The sequence below is a fragment of the Drosophila yakuba genome, chromosome 2L (assembly GCF_016746365.2).
Source record: "Drosophila yakuba strain Tai18E2 chromosome 2L, Prin_Dyak_Tai18E2_2.1, whole genome shotgun sequence".
Classification (NCBI taxonomy): domain Eukaryota; kingdom Metazoa; phylum Arthropoda; class Insecta; order Diptera; family Drosophilidae; genus Drosophila; species Drosophila yakuba.
The window spans coordinates 11955963-11975359 of NC_052527.2; the positions used below are offsets into that span (position 1 = coordinate 11955963).

At 38.5% G+C, this 19397-nt stretch overlaps 1 protein-coding gene across 3 annotated transcripts in view; it reads left to right on the forward strand.

Annotated features, from left to right (window-relative positions):
• The first annotated feature begins 1286 nt into the window (after window positions 1–1286).
• LOC6527835 (neurogenic protein mastermind) overlaps window positions 1287–19397 on the forward strand; it is a 68861-nt gene continuing 50750 nt past the window's right edge. The window contains exons 1-2 of one of the 3 annotated variants that reach the window (XM_015198341.3): window positions 1287–2610; window positions 16810–17020. In XM_015198341.3, coding sequence (XP_015053827.1) covers window positions 16992–17020 — 29 coding nt within the window. In that variant the 5' untranslated portion in view covers window positions 1287–2610; window positions 16810–16991. The remainder of the gene's footprint in view (window positions 2611–16809; window positions 17021–19397) is intronic. The other 2 variants (XM_002088872.4, XM_015198342.3) reach the window with 2 other exon arrangements.

Here is a 19397-nt window from a genome sequence, read left to right on the forward strand (position 1 = left end):
CAATTTATAAGTGAAACTAGACACAAGAGATCCGCAGAAGGAGCCGCAGAAGTATCTAAGTAGCCCTGTATCTGCAACATATATACGCTCGTTCGTGCAGATATACGTGGACGTACTTCGGCAGTCCCAGAGCTATCTATGTATGTATGTATATATAGGTATTTGTGTAGGAACAGCTCTCTAGCACTGGCTGCTATTGAAATTGAAGGCGACAACGCAGCAGTGGCAGACGACGTTCGCGGCGAGCTTTGCCATCTTTTTCTGTTTATTTTTGTGCTTAATTTTGTTTTGCCTTTTGCGCCGGCTACAAAGCTACAACTGAGAGTGCAAACTCGCCGCTCTTCGCTACTTTGCGCCTCTCTTCTTTGCGGTCAGCCCCCAAACACAACATGTGTTTCGTCATCAAAATGTTGTGTTTGTGGTGTTGCTAAAAAATCAATTTTTTATACGATTTTTATAAAAGTTGTAGGTGGCTAAAAATGTTTGTAGCAGCAACGTAAAAATATTTAGTATTTTCTTTACAGTCTTGCTTGAAATTAATAAGTTACTGTTTTTTACTTACTGTTTTATTTATTTAAATATATGTATACAATTACGGAATAGAGGGTCACTAAATTTTATTAAGAAGTATTGAAAAACATTAAGATTTCAATGTAATTTGCTTGGTTGTTACCTTAAAAATTCTGTATGCAGCTTGTACACTTTTTATTGATCATTAGAAACAATTATAAAATCTTAAAAAAAAACACGGCTTACAAATTATGTACTGCTAAAATGTTACAAGTAAACATGTTACAGTAAACATTTGATAAGGTAGAATGAGGTTTTATTTTTAACAAGATTTATAAAACTTTCATTATTTATATTTAGCTATAAGAATTAGCATTTGTTGCATTTTGAAACAAACACGAATTCTTTGAATATTCCAAAACTGGGATCGGTTGTGGTTTTGATTTCGCCAATCCGCCATTAAAAGTCAAAGTTACTCTTGGGTTTGTTTTTGTGTTTATTTGTGTTTTGTGTGTGGTGGGGAGCCCAAGCGAAAATGCCGGCAGTTGAAAGAGCGAACAGAGCGCCAAAGAGAGCGGCCAGGGCCGAAGGCCCAACTAGCTGTACCGCTCTAATGGGGCCGCCCCCCGTCGGCAGACAGAAGGGGCTGGCAATAGTGCGATACCACGGTCTCCCATCTTGACACTTGACACAGCGCAAAGAGAGGGCTAAGAGCGCGATAAGAGCAAGGCTAGGCACGTCACACAGCTGGTGGATATGGATGTGCGTATCCGTGAGATGCATTTCAGTTCGAGTTTGTATTTCGTTTGGTGAGGTTCACTGTTCGCTACAGTTCGAGTTCGTCTTTGTCCACTGTCGACGTGTCTCTCTTTCTCTCTCTCTCTCCATCCGCCTTCGTTCGCCGTGCGTGTCTGTCCCGACTTTATTTACCTTTTAGCTCACGTTTCACGAAGAATAAAGATCAACTGAAAGTTATAGCCGTAGAAAAGTGCGTAGTAAAGGCAGCAAAACGAAGGGGAAGAGTTGGCACTGCCCAGAAAGAAAGAAGATAAAAGCAATGCAAAGTGCGCGTGTGTGTTGACGTGTGCGTGCGTGTGTGTGAGTGCGTGTCTTTTCCGTCGCTCCCTTTGCAAAAACAAAAAAGTATCTTTTAGATACACGACAATTATCCAAGACCAAAAACAGCAGAAATCTAATAATTAGCTTAGGTTCTCCCGTTTATTTATTTTTTTTTGTAACAATTAGGTTTTTGAAGAAAATTTCCTCGTTTCGTTGCGGAATTTTTGTGTGGCGTTCCATTGCCGAAACGTTCCATGAACTCTCTTTCGCGCTCGCTCTCTTCGCATTGGCTCTCTCGTGTCGCTTTGCCGCTTTCGGGTTTCATAATTTTGTCGCTTTTCGCTTGCGTATCTTTATTTATATTTTGTTTCGTTTCCACTGCGTTTCGCTCAGTGTGAATCTTAATTGCCCACTTTTTGGAAAATTCAAAATACGAAATTCCCCCCACCCCGCTCAAAAAAAGAAAAGTTGAAAAAGCACACACAATATTAATAGTTTTACATTCTTCTCGTCCCCCAGCAGTTTCTCTGACAAAATACTATATGATTTAGCCGAGATCTTGGTGTATATATTTTGTGCAAAATAAATACAAATAAAAACCATAAATAAATTCAAGCTAGCCTTGGAAAAGTCATTGAAAGAAATATTAAAGAAAAGATAAAATACAAAACAAAAAAAAATAGATAAAAACCAAATCGATTTAAAGATATATTTATACACACAACGGTTTCACTTTGCGAGTTGTATACAAAGTAAATAATAATGTAAAGATAAAACAAAAAGCGAATTACAGTTATCGACGCAAATTGTTCAATTGTTTGCCTCACGGTCTTTAAAAACCTCTCTTAAAAAAAAAAGAAGTATAATACACAAAGAAGTGCAAATCAATGTGCAAAATCAAATGATATATTCAATAATTCACACGTATAATGCCGCCTAACAAACTAAGCAAACATGGATTAACGCATTTATTGTAGATTGTTATCTATTGGATTGAAGTCAACGAGAAAGGTTTGAGCAACGTTAATCATCAACTGAAAGGTATTAACTAATTCTGACCTTCTCTTAAACATTTACTTTAGAAATGTAGCAATCTGTGGGGAAAGTGGAATTTCTTAGCTTCCGTAAACAAAATTGTAAAGTTTAATATAAAGATACAAGCAATTAGTAGAAATATTAGATAAAAGTATCAAATTTGATATTATTTTAATCCCACCTGCGAATATTTAGACTGGTTGCAATTTGGATGTTTATATTTTCAGTAGTTTTTTAATTTGAAATGTAAGAAAAGCTTTTGAAGCTTTTATAATCATAATCAGCCAGTAAACTTGACATTATCTGAATGATTTTCTTCGTTCTCCGCTGACTCAGCAAGTGCGATTAATTCTTTGGAAAGGTACCCATTTGTCCATTTGAATTTCCCAACCTTTCGTCATGAGTCGTCTTTTGCAAGAACACTTATCAGAACTCTTGTTCGAACAGTAGATCGCCAATGGAAATAATAGTACGAGAGTACAGAATGTACAGAAGTGTGGAACTGCAGGCTGTTACATAAGAAAACGTGAGTCGAGAGTCGAGAGTCGCGCTGCTCGGTTCAGTTAGAATTCTTTTGCTAATACACGAGCAAACATTGTAAACTGCCTCGGTGTTTGTCATTCATGCTCGTTCGCTGCGATCCGATCTCTCGGCGGCAAACAAACCCCAAACTCAGTGCCCAAACCCAAACCCAGAACCCACAGCGAAACCAAAACCAAAACCGAGAACTAAGCCCAAAAGAAACTTATATCGGTATCACCGGGGAGCTGAGAAAACTGAGAAAACCGACTGAAAATCGGCTCACACGAATACGAATCGAAAAGGTTTATTTTATTCCCCATTCCGTTCGTGGTTCTTAACTCAGATTCTCTCTCTCTTGCAGCGCTACGTATCTCACAGATACATTTGTCAAGCGAGCGAGCGCGTGTCGGCTGTTTTTTGTATTTCTATTTTTTTTGTTCTTTATCAACGCCAAGTTTTGCATATGATATTGAAATATTTATTTTGAGAACATTTTATTTATACCGTCAATGAAAATCGTCAGCTATTTTTACCTAATCACTCTCTTACATGCGAGAGAAGTGAGCTCTTAGAACATTTTGCGACGTATTTTGGTTTGATTTAATTAGTTTATTGTTGCTAGACTTGGTGTTTTTGACTTTAGCTATTAACTGGCTGTCGGCAATTTGGTGTTTTTTTCTGTTTTTTTTTCTGTTTTTAGACTGGTTAAACCAGTTTTCCTGTTTGGCGGCTCTACTCAAAATTAGTAAAAAGAGCTGAAACACCTCAAACATATATTTCATAGTGATTCTTTTTTTGTATATATTTTTTGGGTGCCCCTCAAACGTAATCGTCGCTGCTCATAATTCAATAAAAGTATGAGGAAGAAACTAACTAAAATTGCTGCGCTTAGGCTTATCGCCAATGCCCCCACCGCTCACAGAAACCAGCAAAGAACCCCACACACACAACACACGCACACCACACACACATAAAGCCGCGATTAGATAATGGCATTTTAAACGATGTCTCTACTGTACAGTAGAGTCGCGAAACACACACGAGCAGTGACCAACCAACAATGGAAATGGACTTTGTTTTGAAAACTCAAAACGTCTGATAAGACAGCCCATTGCCCACAGAGACAGGCAAACTGAGAGAATCGAAGGAGAATCAGAGAGAGAAATGGGGAATCAGCAGTAGTAGAGTAAATAAAAATATACAGAATTTCGACCAATTCTAATAGACTGCGGAGAGAAAATAGATTTTGAACATAGCATAATTGGGCAAATGCAATCTTGATTACTTTGAGAACCGCCAAAAAATAATCATCGACTAATTTATTTGTGGTCGAATTATAGAGATTAGAGAGCCATGGGGAATAAGGTTAAGTCTTAATAGACTGGGATCAGTTGTGATTAAATTATTAATAAATTTGAAAAAGTAAAGAAACAATAATAAAATAAAAGCTAAAGCTTCGATTTAAAAGTGAAACCATCAAAATGAGTATATTTAGGGATATAACCAATTTTCCGATTTTCTGTGTTTCACTCGCGCCAAAGTTCCTGTGAAGCGTACATGAATTTGTCCCTTTGAAGTTTTCCATGTTAATTGGGAAATTAAGCCTGACCATTCGCTCTCTTCACTCGAAATCTTCGTCGTGTGTATAAGACATTTTTTCTTCAACTTCTCCTTTTTTATGTATTTTTTCTCCTTTGTTTTTTGTTGTTGTTTTGTATGTGCTGCACATGATTCTTGTTGGTTGGGACTACGTTTATAATTACGTTAACTTCAATTACTGCTTACGTACAATATCAGACCAATTTTTGTTTCTTTCCAGGTAAAACTGGTTTCTGAATGCCTCATTTTGTCAGTAATTTTTTTGTATTTTATTTTTTCTGTTTTCTGTTTCTGAACGTACCGCTGCACGAGTTTTGCTATAATTTTAATTTCTTTTTGAAGTTCTGCGCAAATGTGCTGCAGATCTCTTAACTGCCATTTAAATAGTGGCTCAGAAATGGTTGCTATCTTGGAATTCTGCTGCATTAAACTAATTACGCCTGGTTTATAATATTGGTGATCGAAAAACTTACCTATTAATAAAATTTAATACATTTTAAACCTAAAAAACAAAGCGCAATAATATAGTTCCTTACAAAAAATCACTTATCACAAGTTAAATTGTATACGATTGAACTTCGATTGGAATTCTCAAAAGATATTCGCAGTTTTCTTAGCGTGGTGGTGCGATTGACATTGTTGGATATTTTGATATTTTGATGGTTCTCTATTTCCTTCACACATCCCCACTTATCCACATTGTTGTGTTTTTTATTTATTTGATTTTGCCTGCGCTTTTTGTATGCCTTATTTTGATTTGTTTGTTGTGTTGCTTTGCGGACTGCTCCTCTTTGGGGCGTTTGCCGCATTTGAATTTCATTTTTAGATTTCAATTTATTTTCGGCGTAGTTTATGCCAATTTGGTTTTTTGGGTGCGATTTCTTTAATATTATGTATGCCATATATTGTTCCCCGCTTCGCAGTGTGTGGGTATCGCGTATCTGTGTGAGTGCTTCTTCAAGCGAATTTGTTGAATTGATACTCATTTTTCTGTGCACCGTCGCTGGCCCCCGTATTTGTTGTATAATAGGTTACTCGGGGGAACAAACTAAAAAAAAATATTCAATTAACAAAAAACCCATTAAATTGCAGTTTTTTGAGCCATACTGTACTTGACCGACAGAAACGTGTGATTATTATGGTCTCCATCTGAGTTTTCTTCTCTTGTCATGTGGTTGGCTTAGTCACAGTTGAAATACTGAAATACAGCGAACCAAATATCGCACTGCGGTGCCTTTTTTAAAAGCATATTAACTAATTGACGTCTGTGTTTATCTATAGGCAAAAAAAGAAGAAAAAAGAACGCGCTTCCTCGACCCACAAATATTTGACGGACTGACATTTGGGACAGCAAATGTTTCAACTCATTTTGGGTATCCAAGCAACCATCCATTGATGTCTGCACTCTTTTTTTCCAACCAGATCCGCGCCTCACTTGCCGGAGTCCAACTATAATTATCTTAATTAAAAATCTAAAGTCAAAGTTGGCCCAGTAGTCTTGAAAGTCGGAGGCATAGTACCAGAGTACCAGAGTAACCCAGCCGGCGATTAGCTCATCTGGTTTTCTGCCGAATTGAGCAATCAACGTCGTTTAAATGGGCATGGAAAAGCTTGAGACAATCTCGGCTTTTGGTCGAGAAAGAAGCTCCTCGGGTCCCCCCCGGAAACCAACCCCCCCGGTCCCCTGATCACTTATTACTTGCACATTGCTCTGTTGAAATTTGAATATACGAAATGAATAATTTTCAGCTGGCTTTTTTGGCCGAAATAATGTTGATGTCATAGGTTCGTTGGCTGCGCGTAAAAATCGTTGGTAGGCATTCAGTTCGAAGCTGTGTGTGTGTGCGACTAATGCAAGCATCCAAAAAGGCAAAAAAAAAACAAAATAACACAAGAAACAACAACATTTGAAAACGACTCAGGAATGCCCATTATATATGCCAAATATTTGTTTTGTCAAAGTATTTTTCTGGTTTGTTTTATGGGCATTAGTTGATTTCGGAGTGATTGAATGGGCAGGCCAACAGGAAGGAGGGTAGTGGGAAGGAAAGTAGTGCCTATAAACTATAGCTTCGACTGATTAGGAAGCATGAGTCACGGATTCGAAAGCAGATACCAAAACCGGGGCCCTTGTAAGCCAAGATAACTGCGCATTAGTTTCAAGAGTTTGCAAACATTTAAGTAACAAACACTGTGAAAAGGGCTTGAGTAATATAAGGCATTAGTGTGTTGTGAAAAGCTATTTAAATACTAAATATATTTACCACTTTTTAAGACGGGATGCCCTATTATATGTAAACTCAAGTAGTAAATATAGTACAATAAAGTGTAACATAGTCTTGTTGCCAATTACAAGATAGTTTTAGAATAAAAGTATTTATGCGTCATACCTTTGCATTTATTACCAGAAAACATTAGCATTTCTATTCCGAAAAGGATCGAGTTCCGGTTTCAACTGCATTGATATCGCTCAGATAGCCAGCACCCGAAAAGAGTACACTTACGTACTAACTTCTCACCCATCAACTACCTGTTGCCTAACCCCCAATCGAAAATCCACACACAAACACACACAGAAATTTTGGGCCCAAAGGCTTTGAACCAAAACTCTATTATTACCAACACAAAAAGAAACCGAAACCGAAACCAAAACCAAAAAGATGCCATAAAGCGTGAAAACAAGAGCGACGCGACGTTTGACCATCGCAGCGACCACCTTTTGCCCAGATACTCAGATACTCGCACACTCGCAGATACTTTTGCGAACCTGGGGATCTAGAATAATTATTATGTGCGGTTAGCCCCAACTCGGGGTCTCCAGAGAGCCAAAGAGCGAGAGCGAGCGAGCGGGCGAGCTCCAAGACTTTACCTAACGCGTTATAACGCTCGATTCTCAAAGCCCCCTCTGTGTGTGTGTGTGTGTGTGTGTGTGTGCAAGTGTGTATGTGTGTGTGTGAAATGTAGGGGAAACGCCAGCGAGCCTGTGTGTGTGTTGTGTGTGAGTGTTTATAAAGTTGATTGCACTCGATTTTTAGATAAAGCTTTTCAAGGTCATCAACGAAAAAACGACGAAACGTACCCAAAAAAAAAACAAAAAAAAAAACGAAAAAGACAGCACCAACAGAAAAAACGCGGGAGATTCTTCTCGTAGAATGAAGAATCTTGAGTCTTGATCCTTTGTCTCTTTCGCTCCTGGATGTTTCGCTAGGATGGTTTTTTAATTGAAAACTATATGCTTCTCTGCGCAGGCGACACATCTCACCGAATTATACAAATATATAAATCAAAACAAGATTTATGTCTGCGCTGTGCCGCTGTGTATTCAAATCTGGCAGTCGAAAAGGATAAAAAAAAACTGAAAATAATGCCGAGGAAGCCCCACTACACACACAGTAATATGAATCCCGAGACAATGAGAGACGCCGGGTTTTGGTTCACCATTCCAAAAGTTCTCCAGTTCTCAAGCTCTCCAGATCTGCAGCCTCTTTACAAATTATTAGACGACGACTCGTTTGCGCTGGCTCCTCGTCTTGTTTTTGCCTCATTTTGGCATATGCGAAAATAAAAACACACTTTTTCGGAATGATTTTTTGATTGTGATGGCTTTGCAGCTGTTGGCAGTGAGCCGGTTTGTCTTTTCCTCTCCTTGGCATCGAATTATTTTCGGTTGTTGGCCCAAGGAACCTGAAGAGCTGGATTGCTTTGCGGTGCTCACATATTAGTATCCTGTAAGCTGAGAGCAGTTCTTCAAATTTTGTGTGTGGATTTTTGGATAATAATCTATAGATATGCATTTTGGAATCATTCTACTTTTAAACACATGTGGTCAGTGTAAGGATATCACTGCTGTAGCTATAAATATTTATAATACATATACTATATTTATTTATTTACTGGGTACTTGCTGACTTTCATTCCTATACAAATATCTCACCTTATATACATACATACATGAATGACTCAAACTTCAGTTCACTCAGGATCTCAGGACATGTTTTCTGCAGACAAATCAGTTTCACACATGACTTGAGTTCAATTTCAATGGGGAACAGCAGCAGTTTATTGATTTTGACGGGTGTCCATGTAATGGCGCCTCAAAGTATGCAATTAATGGTGCGCATTTTATTCTATTTCGTGTCATTTCATTTCGATATAATCGAAATACACGCCCTAATAATCCGCTTTGAGCACTGAGACTGAGATGTGTAATTAAATTCAGCAATGTCCAGAAATAGATCAACAATGGTTGGGGACCACAACACCTGTTTGATTGAGTGGTAGCTCGATTCAATCGCCTCCCTAACAATTTATTTACTCTTTCTTCTGGCCCACGATTTCAATCAAATTTTGGTCTGGAATTCCGCGTGCCAAAGTGATATTCAATTAAAAATGTATAACGCGCAATAAGCGCTGGAAAAAGTGTCTATAAAATGTGTAATACCTCGCAGATGAATCTTACGAACTTTATTATTAAATGCACATTTTACTCATTGAGTTTAAAACGCGTTCATTTACTAAAGGCATACTAGTGTTTTTTACGCATATTTGCAACAACTATAAATATAGCTTTTAACAAAATATAGAGCAAAGGCAAGCGAAAAGTATCTGTGTGCGAATAAATATTTCTGTGCGTCATCGCGCAGCTGAAGTAGGAAAAGAATTTGTTACTTTTTTATTTTGTTATTTTGATGACCATTCAACGTTTTTGAGAACTGGCGACGTGGTTCAGTTTAAGTCGAGTGCTCCATAAAATAAGTCCACACTTATGCAGCCATTGCAAATGGATTCGGATTCGTTTGTGTGCATATACATATATCTTGAATATGTACATAGTATATATAGTATATATACATATAAAGCATCCGCATTATGCAGAAAGAGACTGAACTGGCTACAATAGAAAACAGTTTGGGATTGGAATTTTCTGCGCCATTTCGGGCACAAAACTAATTTGCATCCAAGTGTAAACAATGTGAAGATATATGTATATACGAATATAAAGAGATATATATATATATGTATATATAAGCCGCAATTCGATTGCCTGATTAGTATCACAATTTTAGCAATCCAAAATTTCCTTGGATGTATTTTCATATTTTCTCACTAACCAGAGTGTTTCTCTATAGTTATTGTGAAATTGATTGTATCTTTAATAGAGACATCTGCAGTCTATAAACAAATGCCTACTTATCTGCTCTTTGTGGTGGGCCTGTCTGTTATTTATTTAGCTTTTATGTAAATTTAATTCGATTGCTGATTTTTTTTCTTTTCTTGCCTACTTCATAAATTTACTTTTTGTTTGGTGTCCCATCTTGACGTTTAGCAGTTGGAGATGGCTCTTTTATCGAGGGCTTGCTGTTTTTGTGCGTTACTTACTGGAAAAGTGAGTTATTTACGTTTTAAAAGAATGTTACTGAATACTGAATATGATACTGTGATTTTCTGTGAAAACATATTTATATTTAATCGAGTTTTCTTGCTTGTATATTGCATTATAATTATCTGTATTTCCTAGCAACTCTAAAACTTCTGGGTCGTTTCCTGTAAACTGCTCGCTTGAGTTACTTTCTGAATGTTGCCTAAACTAATTAAGTTTTATGACTACAAGTTAGCTGGCTTTAATGCCGTTTCCTGATCCTTTACGACATTATTGTTTATGACAATTTACACACTCTTACGTAGGGAAACATACTTTAATGGCGAACTAATAAAAATTTCTCGCGATGTTTACTCAAGGAAAACCCATAAAAATGTCGCTGACAAATGAAAGTTTCAAGCGCATTCGTGGCAGGGAAAATGCGTGACACCTAGAGATAATTGTATATACATAGGAAAACTGGGCCTACTAAAAGAAAATAAAAAGAATTTTGTACGTGCATATGTATAAATATCAACAGTTCGGTTTTGGTTCAGTTTACAATTTTAACGACCGAGACTAATTTTCACACCAGCAGCTAATGTCAACACAATCGTTGACATTTTGTCAGTGAAAGCAACTAGCCAACTTGACAAGAAATGGCACAAAAAAACACATTTCAATTGGCAAGCCAGCGAAACAGGAAGCAAAGTGCCCGAAAGGAAAATGAGTAATGGAAAATTAGCAGACAGCTTCTAGGTGGATCGCATTCCCTCGCCGCCTCTCGTTTTATTTGATTAATTACCCAAATTTGACATTAACACGTTTCGGGGCACAAATGAAGCAGAAGGCAGCGATATACTCGTAAACACCAGCCTCGCCAAGAACAAAAAACTCTTGTCCAGATTCTCTGGACCAAGTGATTAATGAAATGATTGAAAACAAAACGCACAGCAGTAGAATCTCAGTCCGTTTTGTTATTTCTTTTCTTTTTTTTATCTTTGGACTTGGGCCGTACCGAAAATCTGACCACCAAGGAACTAAAACGCTTCCGGGCATTTGTTCTTGGGGAGTTTCGTTGATGCTTTTTGTCTTTGCTCCTCCAAATTTCTCGGGGGATCACGGATGGCAAAGGGGGATAGAGGAGCAAAGATTCATTTGCTTAATTGAGCATTTCAAGCCACTTTAATAAGGAATAATAAAGCATTAGTGTTATTACCTAACTGGTTTGCAATGGTTATGCGATGATATATAATATGATAAGATTGTCTGCAGTTATGTTTGGTTTTAGTTTGTTGCATGGATTGTATTTAATTTATTTTAATTTTATTTATTTGTACGTACTTGGTTTACTTAGTTCAAAGAGCATACACTCATTCGGCAAAGTTCTTTAAACATGGTTCTTGTCTGATTTTCCGTTCTGTCCGTCGGATGGTTAATGATTCTTGTAGCCATTCGGCTTGCATGCTAATAAGCAGTTTGGGCCCAAACGAAATATATGAAAATTAATGCTTCGGTTTTGCCTAATATACGAGCTAATGTTTCCGACCGTGTCGAGGGGAATTTCGTGGCTTAAAGCGTATTGATTTATGCCAACATTGTGGCTGTTCACACTCGGCCAACCTGTGGATGGGTTAACCTAAATTGATCAGTTCGGCGGTGGTGGGTAATTCCCACATTTGTGTTTGCTCAACCTGAACGCACATTTGGCCAAGTGCGGAGGATAATCTCGAGCCATGTACAATATTCGGTGTCTATCTGTCGATCGTCGAAATAATACCCACCAAGTACTATATGTTTTCTTTCGGTTTGCTGGCTTATCAGTGGCATTTAAACAGCTGCATGGTGTCCCCCTGGCAACGGTTGGAAAAACGCTTACAAACGGACTTCAAATGCCTCATTTTGCGGCTAATAGATTCCGGGCACGTAAACCCGAGCATACGGATTTTGGCCACTTGTTGAAAACAAAGACTCCACGGGCGGGTTTAACAGTACCGCCACTCGAAGCTCTCTCCCTGCGATATGCAAAGCATGTGCCTCCGATTCAGATAGTTTCGGTTGGGTTTTATGTGGCCAGCCCCTATGGCAGCTCCCATTACTTCACGGCCCATAGCATTTGATAGCGGCACATTACACGGCAACATACAACATACAACATACATGCATATATGTATGTAAGTGGCTTCTTGTGCAATTCTCTCCATGCGGAAGCACTTTCCCAAAATTGATTAACTTAAAACCAAGCTTGAAGTTTGCCTTGGATCCATTAGACGCTCAATGTTGAACAGTTAAACTAAAGTTGTCTACTTAAAACACTTAAACTTCTTGTTTCTCGAAGATTCTAGTGAACCGAAAAGCAGAAGATATCTCTGCTGATCTTAACTTGATCTGAGTCTTTGAGACATGTCTATACATCCATATCCGTACGCGTTTCATTTGCCTTGACTGCCTATCGTGTGTTGATTTTATTTTGTAAATTTCTCTATTTACTTAACATTATTAATGTGTCATTGTTATTTTTGCTTTTAGCCTTATTTATTTTCGCTGTACTTGTATTCCTTATTTGGGCCACACATTTTTGTACGTCGTCTTGCGTACGCGACAATAAAATAATTTTTACGCCGAATGTTTCTTTGTTCTTTCTTTTTTTTTTACTGTTTGTGTGCACAGCCACGAGCTCGCAGCTCGCAGAGGCGGGCAAAAAAAAAAAAAAAAAATACGAATAATGAGTTTATGTATTTTAAAACTGACCTCATTATGGAGAAAAATTGTTTTTGCACACACAGCCGTGGAAGGAAAGGAACAAGTTGTTAACAAATGGCACTTTATAGAAGTTTTGGCTAGTCCAAACCAGAATGCCTGACACACAAAAAAAACACAACGGAGTACAGTAATGTTAATAATTATTCAGGGCGATAAGCTAACAAAACAATCGGAACCAATAGCTGTAATTTATTTGGCTGATAAAGTGGGAATTTCGCTTATCTCGACAACCGATTCGAGGTCTTTTATATCGTCAACTTCGATTTTATTCACCTTCACAAACCGCATATCGGTTTAGGGCATTATTCTCGGTTTATTCTGGAAAGTAAAGACTCAATTAATCAAGTGCTTGAAAATATGTTCATCTTTTAGCTGCAGAGTTCATAACTTACGCACGATTTACGGTACAAGTCTTTTCCGTTTGCACTTATATAAATAATTTTTATTTTCGTTTATTTATTTGTTCTGGTATCGGAAACGTTTGAAAAATATGTCACGTAATGTTTGTGAAGTGAGTTGCACCGAAAGGTTTTTGAATTTTGTGGTGTTAGCAGAAGGGGGAAGTAATAAATTAAACAATTATAATAAATTAAGAAACTGAATTATTGCATCATTGAGTTTTAATGATGAATGTGCGACAGGAAATGTAGAAAAGTGTTTTTATTAGTGTTGTGTTGCAACTTGAATTTCATCTTGATTTCACTGCCTCTTGGAAATTGCAAACTCGCGGCATTATCTCATCTCTGTCGAATTTGGCCGCAACTTTGGCACTCACTGTAATTTTAATTTAATTAAATTCTAAGCACGTCTGGGAAAAAAAAAACATAACCAACAACTGTAATTACGTTTTTGCAAAATGCGAAGCAGGGGAAAAAAATGCTCAAAGAGACGAAGAAAAATTGGCAAGAACGAAGAAGCGAGGAGAATTCTTTTGAAATCTTTGCTTCCTTTTTTTTTTTTCTTTGCCACGAGTTGGAGTCTTTCTTCCCCCAGCCCCCAAACCACAAGCCCCGCCCACAGCCACCCCCTCGCAGCTACAGCGTCATCTTGGCGGTTCTCTAAACGGTGATTTAGCCATTATGTTAACGGTAAAATGTGCAGAATCTCCTGGCCATGCGAAATGGAGTTTCTTCTCTTCGCTTCTTCGCTGCTGCTTCTCTTCTCTTCTCGCGATGGGGCCCCAAAACCGGTCGGTCTTCAGGTAAAGGGGGCCTTTGGGCCGTTGGGGCTTTGGGCCTTTGTCGTCGTTCGCTTTGTGCAACTGATTCGCTTCTTTCGCGTGTGTATGTTGCATAACCCGCGTATTAAGTTGCCTCGTTGTCATCGCCATCGCCATCATCGTCTTGGCCAAGTTATCGCGTCTCTCGGCTTGTGTGTTGTCACATTGTTGGACCGCTTAGCATGGTTCTAAGCTGGTTTTCCAGCGGCGAGGCGGCTAATTTGCTACGCGCTGCACTCAATCACTTACACCGACAGTTGCGGAAATACAAATAAACATACTTTTGTTTACTTACAAAATTTAAAGGCTATAAATAAAAATGTGAAGCGAAGGAAAAGGAAAAAAAGAAGGAAACCCAGGCAAGGAAATGAAATGAAGATAAGTGAGCCAAAAAGGAACATTTACCATTATCACAAATTCATTACTTCTTGTTTACATTTCCCCCTCGCTCGCTCTCCACAATTTTGTCCTTGTCTGCGCTGATAAAAATAAAGTCCAGTCCACAAACAGAAAGAATTTCAACGCGTCTCGATGCGACAATAAAGTAAACAAACTGAAATTGTTTTCCTTCGTCATATTTTCCTTTCGCTTGTCTCGTCTGCGACTTGTTGAAACTATTTCAAGCGCAGAAATCATCTTAACTTCCCCCCTCATCAGCTCATCAATAACATCCCAACTCTGGCGCTCAATTAACATGCTTTTGTGAAAATTTATTGAATCTCTTCTTTAATGAAGTGCCATGTCCGAAGGCTGTTACTTCCCTTCCAGCCAAACGTGTTCATCGATTGGAAACACTTTATGGCTGCTTAGTTTGCTGCTGATAAGACTAAAACTAGTTTTAGAGTCTTTAAATGACATATATTTGTTAGAAAACTGTAACTAAATGTGCTCGAAATGTGTGTTTCATAAAGTCAACATACATATATACACCATTATTAATAAATCTTGGGTAATAAATCTATCTAAATAACACATTTCTGCTTATGCTATTGCCCAAGTAATGAAAATTCCCAACAAACAACTAAGGCAAGGATATTGCTTCCTTGTTTTAATCAATCAAATGGCAAACAGACTGGAAGAAGTGATATCAGGAATTCTGTAAATTGTTTTTGCGCTCGCTCGCAGTCGTCGCTTGGCGTATCTAGCAGATACATGTGTATCTATGCATCTGCTAGGCTCGCACAAAGCAACAATTATAAACAATGACAAGAGCAGCAAAGCCAGCAGCAGCAGCAGCAGCAACAACAATGAAATGCATTATTATTATCAGCAAAAATACATGACAAAAGAATGGGCAGGGGAGAAGGGGGGGGTTTTTGATGGAGATATATGTACTTGTATAGGGAGGGAATAAGACGGGCAGATTATGCTTCTGCCGCTGGCTTTTGTGCCACGCGTACAGGAAATTATATAAACAAGTTTCTGGAGCCCGAAAAGGGGCGACGGGGGAAAAAACAATGAGAAAAACGCAATGCAGTCGCAGTTGCTGCAGTTTTTACATACATACATACATACATACATATACGCGTACATATGCATATGCATGTACTTCGTATGGCAACAGAAAATGTTGTTGATGTTTAAAAAGCAAATACAATAAAGCATTCTCATTCTCCTCATGCCACGAACACTTGCATACATGCACAAGTATTTCCCGGCCGAGAATGCTACATGCGTGTGGAAAACTCTTTTGGGTGGTGGCTGACGAGTTGAGTATACGACACGTTGGCCAAGTGAAGAATACGAATACGAATACGAACACAATAACAAATAGCCGAGGGTATAGAGCGAGGCAGCAACTGAAAAATGAAACTTTAATTTGCGCAGAGTCTGCAGATTATACATCAGCTCATGGGCTTATATCAGATGATTCTGTTTGCTTACAAGGAGCTTACGGCAAGAGTTCGCCAGGGGAAATCGGATCTTGTCAAAGGATTTTCTTGTTAGTTATTTAAAGTTTAAAACCCAAATACCAAACGAAACTGCAATATTTCCAAATTTAAGCTGCAATACAGGATTGTTTGGTACATAGTTATTTTTTTTAATATAAATAAAACAGTTACATTAAACACAAGTCAGTACTTAACAACTTAGTTGCTTGTTGTGAAAAACCCTTTAATACAAGTACGAATTTCAGACTCAAACCCTTCATTGTCTTCAGCCCCTCGTGGCTCTCACTTTGAAACATTTTTCGAGTTACATTTAGGCTTAAACCGTAACCCTTGCTGGCCGAAAAAAAGCTTTGGGGGAATGGCGAAGATAGGGAACTTACACTTTGCCCTCGGCAACACAAAAGAGGCCTCAGTACCTCCTCATATTTTTTTGGACCCATTTTCCCTTCACCTTGCACAGACACACACTTGGCGCCTTTTACTCATTTCATGTCTTGGGTTTTGCTAGGGTTTTCTTCTCCTTTTTTTGGGGTTTTCATCATGAGGCGGATGGTGATGATGATGATGGTGATGGAGATGGAGAAAGGGGGCTCGGCTCGGCTTGGCCCTAAGTGTTTCTTGTAACTTGAGTCTTCAAGTGGCCAGCTGGCATTTGCTTTTGCCAGTTTTTCTTGTTTTCGCTGGGTTCCCTTTTCCTCTGTGTGTGTGTGTGTGTTTTTCTTTCAAGTGCGGCAACTTATGTCAAGCCTAGCGTTTTGTTTGAAATAATACTGTAAAATGCCCGAACAAAGCGAGATGTACACAAAAATGTTAATAACATTTTCTTTTATTTTTCCCTCTCTCTTTTGCAGTGTTTCATTTACGTTTCGTGCGCGAATTTTATGTGTAGACATCAAATAAACGAATGCAAAAAAATTAGCAGCATCATCAGCAGCGGCACCAGAAACAAAAACAACAACAAGCACTATAACAACAACCAGAACAACGAAGGGCACATCTAACGCTGCGGCTAACAGATGAGCCCCAACAACAGATGTCAATTGCTGCAGCCGAAAATGCAGGGTAAGTTTGGAAAAATAAAGGGGATACGTATGTAACTGCTTGGGGATCCCAATGCCAGAGGGTTCGAACTGGAGCCTTATGGCTAATGAGGTAAATTGGATGAAACAGAGGCAGCCAAATGGGGAAAGATCTTAGAGGGGCTTATTGGCAGGGGACAACTTAAAGAACATACGTGACTTTAACTCACCAAGAAACTTGAAGAAAAACATACATAGACGTTTAACTAAATGTTTCCTTTTTTAATAATAAGTAAAATCAAATATTCTAAATGTGTGAGCTACATTTTGCCATAATTAATAGTTAAAATTAAATACTCTTCTGTAAGAGGCATTTTCCCATAGTTTAGTCTGTTTTTGACACCGAACTTATTAGCATTAAATGTTGAGTGTTTGCAGGCAAGTCAGCTGCCATCCAGGTTTCAGTGCTGAAAATGCAAAAAAAGAAAAGTAAAAAGAAACCATCATTTATCACAGAGGCGATAGCTTCTTATTTACCCCGCCCCTCCCTTTGGACGTCTGACTGGGCTAGACATTTAATCTAAGGTGCTATAACCGGGGTCCTAACCATCATGTGCCAGTCATTAGGAGCTCATTGAGTATTGCGACATCACGCCCCGACAAAATCATTAATTGCACGCTCTAGTCGGCGAATCTCTCGGATACAGATACAAATACAGATGAAGATACAGATACAGAAACAGAAACCAATATACCTTGAGGCGTAGTACGTAAAACTCGTGCTCTCCCCGAAGACTGCATTCTATCTCTAAGTGACCCCTATTTCCCCCGGTATTCCCCGTATTTCCTATAATATTTGGCGCATATTTCGGCATTTGATTTATGGCCCCCCAATTTGCTGCTGCCTTCGTCTTTGGACTTTTTTGTGATGTCTCCGCTTTCGTTTCTTGCCTTCATAATTTCTTGCGTTTTTTTTTTGGTGGTATGTATTTATTTTACTTTGGTATTTTGATTGAAATTGATTTTATTAGTCTTTTTATTAGTTTAACTTGACTGCAGTTGTGTGTGAGTGGGAATTATGTGGCTGGATTTTTATGTTTTTATTTTCGCCCTCGGCTCGAGTTTTACTGTCGTACGAACTTGTTTGGTGTTTTGGATATCCGAATTGGAATCTATTACAAGTGCCATTTGGGATTTCAAAACCAGTTGGTCATGTGGAAAGGGCCACTGTAGGTGTTAACGAAGTTTTTGGTTCAAATTCCAATAAGACTTGTGCTATCCACAGACTTTCCCGGCAATTTACCCATTTTTCCACCGGAGGTTTCCAACTTTTCCCCTCAATTAAATACAAATCGAGAAGCACTCATGCAAATCATATTATATGCAATCGTTCAGGCCCAACAACTAATTAAAAATTTTCCATATCTAAGTACAGTTACTCTTCACTTTGGGCAAACAATTATTACAGCACTAAACAGCTGGTAAAAAAAAGAAAAATAATAATTAAAATTATATTATTCAAAGCTTTGGCTCGCAATTAAAATGAGAAACGTGAATCGCTGTGGTTTCAGCTTGGTGTTTATGTTTTGTGGCCACTAATTGTCATTGAAAAAAAAAGTGAAAGTGAGCAATAAGAGTGGCGGTGCGGTACTATTTTATGTTGTCTAGTGTAGACGCAGCACTTGAGAGCGCGAAAATGTCGAGAAAAATGGGAAATCCATCAATGACTACGTTGTGCTGTTGTGATGAACAATCTTCAAACATTTTTCCTTGCCAACCCAGTCTATAATTAACTTTTTGCCCATTGTTTTAGTTTTTCTTTGCAATATTTCGTAGGCCTATAACATATATGTATATATATATATTTTTTTTTTTGGTATGTTAGTGCAGCAACCATGAAATGTGAAACAACTTTATTTCATTGTCAGTGGGTCTCTCACATGATGGCTCTCTGGAAAACCGGCTCAAAAGCGCCTGAATATGAAAAAGAGAAAAACCAAAAATGATTACGCTTGTAAGCCGAAACTAGAAAATGAAAGTGAAAGTAGGCCAAACTCATCAGCATGCTCGATTCCCCGACTTTGACTCCGACTTGAGCGACTTGAGCTCATCGGGTCTCAGTGTGTCGGTAGGCCTATCTAATATCTCCATGTACATGGACGCAGAAAACAATGCAATCACTCTACTCCACTCCAATCCCTCCACTCCACTGCACTCCACTCCACTCCGCTCCAGTCCACATCCATGTCCACAATACTCCAGCTCGGTAACGGTGGCTTCGATGGTCGCTGGGGATTTGACTTTGCTTCACTTTCGTTTTCATCGCGTCGGCCTATGAAGAAAAGTGAAAATAATTTAGTGAAAATCGTTTCTTTCTGCGCCGCAGCGGGAAAGCGAGTTCGGGTTTAAAGAGCACGCTG